This window comes from Triticum dicoccoides, chromosome 2B (genome assembly GCF_002162155.2).
Source record: "Triticum dicoccoides isolate Atlit2015 ecotype Zavitan chromosome 2B, WEW_v2.0, whole genome shotgun sequence".
NCBI lineage: Eukaryota > Viridiplantae > Streptophyta > Magnoliopsida > Poales > Poaceae > Triticum > Triticum dicoccoides.
Genome location: NC_041383.1, coordinates 535845044 through 535852107, shown reverse-complemented (window position 1 = coordinate 535852107; position 7064 = coordinate 535845044). Strand labels below are relative to the sequence as shown.

Here is a 7064-nt window from a genome sequence, read left to right as displayed (position 1 = left end):
TGTTCTAGCATTACACCGGTGGTGTGGGTCAATGTGTTGGCCCCTCCGGAGGCCTTCTTCAGCGGCCGGTGCGATTGATCCGGCGGCCCTCGCCGGCGGACGGGTAGCTGCACCTTCCTCGCGTGGTTCTGGCCGGTGGCCGTGCTAGGGTGTCAGTGGTGACTCATGGGAGGCTGCTTGAGGGACGGGTAGCCCAACTACCTGTCACCGGCGCAGGGGTGTGCCGGTTCGAACGAGCTCCGCTCCCCCCTCCCCTTTTCCAGGCCTAGTACCTCCTCGCTGCAGACCGTTCATGGCGGGACGGTCACCGGCGGTGCTGTTGGTGCTAGGGGTCTGCCGGTCGACTCAAAGCCCGTTCCTTTGATGGTCTCCAGGGCGGCCTTGGTGGCGGGAGCTGCGGGCTCGTTGGCGGAGCTCGTGGCTCGGGTGTTGACGGGCTCGCTGTTATGGTCGAGTGGGCGGCATGCATGGGGGCGGGCTCTCGATGATCTACGGTGGTGGTGCGGTCGGCGCTCTTGGGTAGGGCCGTACGCCAGGCAGAGGCGGAGGGTGGTGGCCGGTTTGAAACCTCGTTTGGCTCTGGCCAGACAGATCGCGGTGGCGTCCATGCGTTGTTCCCTTGAAGGCTCCATTACGGTGGCCCTGCGTCCTTCGTGTTACTCCGGGTGAAAACCTCGATTCAGTGGATCGGGCAGTGGCGGCTCTACAGTGTTGTTTCTTTCCTGGAAGCACCGCTTTGGAGTCCTTGGTTAGTCGAGTTTCAGCTTCGTCTCCTCATGGTGACTCGTTCACGGTGGAGAGCTCCTTTGATCCTTAGGTGCTCTATCTGTTTACTAGTTGTCTGCTTTGGGGCATTTGGACTAGTGTTGCTGTTCGTCAGCCCCCTTGTATCTACCTTGGGTGTGTGTGTGTGTGTGTGTGTGTGTGTGTGTGTGGTGTCGGGTGGTTTGCAGTCTGTATGTCGTCGATCGTTGCTTTATATATAAAGCGGGGCGAAAGCCTTTTTCGGTAGAAGTTCATAAGTACTATGACAATGTCAAAAAACGTCTTATATTTTGATACGGAGGGAGTAGTGAATGGGTCCTATGTATATGTGCAATATGTCTGCGTATGTATGGTGGATCTGTGGGTGATCAACTGACAAGGTTTAGCAACATATTTTGTAATTTGTACTGTTTTAAATGCTTTCTAGGATAAAATTAAGTATATCAGTGTACTGGCCTGATATGTTGGTGACTATGATAATCTGAGGAGTTTGTTGTTTTGAAACCAGTTAGTGCCCCATAATTTGCATTGGTCACATTTCACATCCATCAAGTTTTGATACCTCGGTTTCGTTAAGAAGCTTGACCCCTAGCACAGTACCTCTAACAAACAGAACACAGATACTTCCCCCCAATCTTTTGCTACAGTGGCAGACTAGTTTCTGATGATTTGGAGTTATCTTACGTTGCAGCTCCCCAGGATTCAGCTCACGGATCCGGTAGCAAGATACTACGGCATGAAGCGTGGGCAGGTGGTGAAGATCACCCGGCAGAGCGAAGTTGCCGGACAATACGTGACCTACCGCTACGTCATCTGATCCTCACCAACGTATCAAGGCTTGAGGTTGGTCTGGGAATTAAAATGGTTCCTTCGTCGCCAAACCCTCCCAGTACCAGAAAGAAGCATTGCTGTGTGTGTGGAGGAACCAAGGTGCTCGCTGAAGTGGCTAGGTGCCCCTTTGTAACTTCCTGGCAATTTGACATGAAGTGGCTAGGTGCTCTGTGTGTGTGTGTGTGGAGGAACCAAGGTGCTCGCTGAAGTGGCTCGGTGCCCCTTTGTTTGTAACTTGCTGGCAATTTGACATGAGTATGTTAGCTAGAAAAATACAGTAGGTTTCTGTGTAGATGTGTTGTGTTCCGTGCTGCTAAATACGTGACTCTCGACTATACGTGAGATGCCTTGGTCTGTTGTGAAATTCAGTTACTTGTGCGCCCCGGTATTTTTGTTACGGTACGTCTTTTCTGCACAGGTCTGGGCTAGCTTTTCCTCTGCATAAGCCGAGAACCTGGAAGCTTTGTTTTTTTTTTGGGGGGTTAAAAGTCTATCGTTTGGAACCTTCGCGTGGCCGTCGATTTTGATTATATACCAGCATAGTAAAAAGACGTCCCGTGTCTTTTGCTTCAGATTTTGACGTTTCTACAGTTGCGGGAACTGCACGGCAGAGAAGTGGCTGGCAGGATCCTCCGCTCCTTTGGACGGAGACTTGTTCGCAGTTTAGCTGCCCAGAAAAATAATCATCCTAGGAAAAAAAAAACTAGTCTTACCAAGAAAACCGTAAGTCAGTCAACGACGGGGACATGGCCGATGTGCTCGCCTCAGATCCCAGCGCTCGTGTCTGAATCTGCACTCCATCTTCCTCCCAATTAGCTAGCAAAGCGTCACTTGGCAAACGAATATCTCGCACATCACATTCAGGTCTCCTGCTGTCCTGGCTGGCGTCTTCATCCGTGTATTTGTGTCGAGCACAGCGCCAGCCGCTGTTTCATTCCCATTCCCTCTTTCGTTTTCTACTCCCTCCCTGTCTTCACTGTTATATAAGATGCCCTACTCCCTCCGATACATATTAACTGTCACCGATTCAGCACAAAGTTATCGTAACGATATGCATTTGGTATTTTAAATACGAATGTTTTAAGTTTATAATGTTCGACTTTTGAGAAAATCTATACACTCTACATTATGGAATGCAAGGAGTATTGCGTGACTTGCAACGTATCCGTACATGAAATTCTGCACTGCACGGCTCCCTTCGTCCAGCCATGGCGTTCCAGCATTCATGGCGACATAGTATTAAGGAGCCGGTCAAACACATCGTTCGATCAGACCATCGTTCTTCGCTACCCTTCTGTTCATGAATCGTGCAGGCCCCCCCTCCCCCTCCGTGTAGGGGGAGGCCCAGCGCTGGTGTATCCTACAGACAGATAAGGCACGCCATCATTGCGACCGATCTGCTGATGCCAGCTGCCGACCACCTCCAGCCTTCCAGGTCACACTACTGAATCAATAGTAGCATCACTACAAGTTACGAGCAGATAACTCGTAGCTGTGCTTGGCGTTCAGTTCAGACTTAAGAGAGGAGTAGAACTTGGTTCAGGGTTTCTTTGGATCACAGGATTAGAAAACAAAGGAATTCAAAAAACACAGGAATTTGACGGGATTGTAGGTGCAAAACAGAGAATTACAAAATAGAGGAAAACTACAAGAATGGTCATTTGGATGAAACACAGGAAAAACACAGGAAAAGTGCCTCGATCCTACGCGAATCAGTGTAAAAAAGAGGTTATAGTGGATGCTGAAATTCCTATAGGATTGAGGTGTAGGAATGCATCCATAGGAATTTTGGAGGTGTGGTTCCTTTGATCCAAAGGGCTTCTTTAGAAAAAAATCCAATGGATTGGAATCCTCCAATATTCCTATGAAAATCCTTCAATCCAAAGAGGCCCTCAGTGGCTGAGGATGATCAGGCCGGATTTGCCGCAGGAATAAATATGAGGTAGGCAATTGGCAACTTACCAAGCAGTAAAAAGGCTAGCCGAGACACAGGCAAAATACATCTTTACACATACAGTAGTCCAATTCCCGCGACAAACTTTGGGCAGAGGGGTTAGGTTAGTTTAGCTGCGCCATTTTGTCTTTTCTATGCGCAACATGCAAATCTGGACAGACTTGTACGTACAGTACAATAATACAACAACTGCAGGCGACAGCTAAGCACAGGATTCAAACAGGGCCGCCATGGTACATCTGTCTGTCTTCTCTGTGCATCCCCACCTTCCTACAGTGATTCGTTCTCAAGGGTAAATAAATGGCTGAAATACGGTGCTGTCACCCCACAGTTGGTTTTCTCAGTTTCAAGCTTTCTGGCCGCCCGAGTATTAAAAGTAGTACTACTGTTATACTCTTCTGCTGGTCAATAGACCGGCGGAATAACGCTCGCTATCGCCAGGAAAGGTCAAATTTAGGACTCTGATCTGATGTGAGAGCCCGTGATGGTGACAATTATGCATGCAGACTGGGCATGGGATGTGCGGTGGAACTGATTATTGTTATCTCTCACGAAGAGCTGACTTTCAAATCAAACAAAGCATACAATATAGCAGGAGGGCCAGCCAGATAAGAACGGAGATAACGCGGGTTTAGGGGGAAATGAAGAGCTAATACAATTTAGAAGTCAGGATGACGATGTCTTTTGCACATTATAATGCTTCAAAATCGGTCTTCAGAATACAGAGCAGAGGCTACAAGTAAATGGTCCAAGGTTGAAAGGTATAGGGCAAAGACACATGGCTTGGAAATGTATGTTGGAGGATTTTATTAGCACCCAAATTGGAGTATTGCCAACAATAGCAAAGTGCGTAGCGCAGAGCACGCGAAATACTCCCTTCGTCCCAAAATTCTTGTCTTAGATTTGTCTAGATACGGATGTATCTAATACTAAGACGTGACTTGATACATCCATATTTAGACAAATGTAAGACAAGAATTTTGGGACGGAGGGAGTACATGAGAATTGAGATAGGGGATATGATCGAGGAAATTCACAAGAGAAAATGGTACTCCCTCCGATCCGAAATAAGAGACAGATGACCATAATAAGAGACAAATGAGATAGGGGATATCATCAAGCAAATTCACAGAACCACGACACTTACTATGAACCGGAGGGAGTAAATGAGATGATTAGCATGCTACATAATGACCATATATGAGTAGGAGATAACAGAGTGCTACAAAACGGCCATGCAAACAAAGTTAAATATTTCTGTAAAATTAAGGTAAATTGATAAACGATCAATTTTTTGAATGCCAGTCTCGTTTGTATAGGGGACTGCAGAGCAGGCCAGTTGTTCCAAGAAGGTGATATCAGAATTTAGACACAACAAGAATTACAGTTCCACAAAGATACTACAAGCACTAGCACTTAAGAGACAATGCAGACTAATCTTACAGCTTACATGATTATCTCACCATGATACGGTGCCATGATCGAACGGATTATCCGGCAGTAATAATGGTTTTGCAGCGGATGTCTGGGCATGCCCTCGATCAATTCAACAGCCAGAGCTACACAAGTAGCAGCGTATTAAGCCTGACCAAGCGGTTCACAATCCGAGGCGTCGCAGCCATCAGGTGTCCGAGTCGTCCTTGTTATAGGCCAGCGGAAATTCGTCAAACTGCTCCGAGACATCACGGCCCGTTCCAATGCTCTTCAGAGAGTGGTAAACCCTGTACATTGAGATCCTCTCCTTTGGCCGAGCCACAATACACTGAAAAGCCACCTTCAAGAACTCGCTGATCTCTGCATCAGAGCCCTTCAATGACTTATCCACAGCATCGGCGATTCGGCCGGTGCTCTTGAGCTGATATACCCAATCCACCAATGTCCCCTTGAATCCTTCACCCACATCACTTGACACAGAGGCAGCCTCCTGCCCGCTCACGAGCTCCAATAGTATGACCCCAAAAGCATATGTATCACCCTTCATGGTACCAACTGGATTGCTAGCATACTCTGGGGCAACATACCCAAACTCCCCGAAGTCGCCATTGAGGAAGGGGCTTGTATCTCCACCTTCACCTGGGGCCATCCGGACCAGCCTTGTGAGCCCAACATCTGTGATCCGAGCCTCATAGTCCTCGTCGAGAAGCACCGCGCTTGAGCTCAAGTTCTGGTGAATCTGTGGCATCTGGAAACCATGGTGCAGCCACGCAAGACCACGCGCCGCCCCAACAGCAATCCTGAGCCGCGTCGCCCAATCCAGCAATGTCTCCCCTGGCTCCTTCATCACCTTGGAAAGAGCCCCACTCTCCATATGCTTGTACACCAGCAGCCGCTCCTCCTCAACAACACAGAACCCCAGCAGCGGCACGATGTTGGGGTGGCGCAGCTGCCCAATCCGCCCCATCTCCGACCTGAACGCCTTCTCTGAGAGAGGGCATGAGTGCAGGCGCTTCACCGTCAGCGCAGACCCGTCGCGCAGCACGGCCCGGTATGCGGTCCCTGCCCGCGAGCTCCCGGCCACCACGATGTGGCTTGTGCTGAAGTCCTGTGTGGCTGCCAGCAGGTCGGCAAGCTTGACCTTGACGATCGGTTTCTGGAACAAGGACACCGGGGCCAGGCGGTTGTGTGCGGCCCGCAGGCGCTCCGCCCACCAGCTCCCGTCTTCGGCGGCAGTAACCTCCGACTCGCTTCCCCCGCGGCCCTGGCGGCGGCGGCCAGCCTTGCCCTTCCCGGTGCATCGCCAGAAGAAGAAGGCGAGGAGCAGCGAAGCGGCGGCGCCGAAGACCCCGGCAGCAATAACGATGCCGAGGCCGGTGCCCCCAAGTCCGCCGCCGCAGCGCGAGGACACAGGGTGGCCACAGAGGCCCGAGTTCCCGGAGAAGGAGTCCTTGGAGAAGGCAGAGCCGAGCTGGGACGGGATCTGGCCCTCGAGGTGGTTCCCGGAGAGGTCGAGCGCCTTGAGGCGGTCGAGGCGCGCGAGGGAGGCGGGGATCTGGCCGGAGAAGGCGTTGTCGCTGAGCTTGAGCGAGTTGAGGAAGCGGCAGTTGGCGAGCTCGGAGGGGAGCGGGCCGGTGAGGCGGTTGCCGGAGAGGTCGAGGTTGACGACGAAGGGGATCCAGTCGCAGAGCGCGGGCGGTATCTGGCCCTCGAGCGCGTTGGAGGAGAGGTCGAGCGTGTTGGCGGAGCGGCAGTACTGGAGCGCGGGGGGGATTTTGCCCTGGAGGCCGAAGCCGGAGAGGGATACGGCGAGGATGCGCGACTCCTGCGGGTTCCAGCAGGAGATGCCGGAGAAGTCGCAGACGGCGCCCGCGGAGGTGTTGCTGGTCCAGGAGGAGAGGCGGCCCTCGGGGTCCCTGAGGTCGCTCTTGACGCCGCGGAGGCACTTGGCGTCGTCCTCCTGCGGCTGCGCCGCCGACCCGGGCGCCGGCTGCGGCGCGGCGGGCGGGAGGGTGAGAGCTAGGGCCAGGGCTAGCAGCAGGAGGAGGCGGAGCGAGGGCGGCATGGCGGATTGGTGGTG

General features: G+C 51.9%; 2 protein-coding genes across 2 annotated transcripts in view; one reads left to right on the top strand and one right to left on the bottom strand.

The window, feature by feature from the left end:
- Positions 1-1993, top strand: part of LOC119364694 (DNA-directed RNA polymerases II and IV subunit 5A-like) — a 4346-nt gene extending 2353 nt beyond the window's left edge. The window contains exon 4 of the mRNA XM_037630188.1: positions 1457-1993. Within this exon, the coding sequence (XP_037486085.1) occupies positions 1457-1582 (126 nt within the window). The 3' untranslated portion in view covers positions 1583-1993. The remainder of the gene's footprint in view (positions 1-1456) is intronic.
- Positions 1994-4815: 2822 nt separating this feature from the next.
- Positions 4816-7064, bottom strand: part of LOC119364693 (probable inactive receptor kinase At1g27190) — a 2741-nt gene continuing 492 nt past the window's right edge. Inside the window, exon 2 of the mRNA XM_037630187.1 lies at positions 4816-7064. Within this exon, the coding sequence (XP_037486084.1) occupies positions 5172-7049 (1878 nt within the window). The 5' untranslated portion in view covers positions 7050-7064 and the 3' untranslated portion in view covers positions 4816-5171.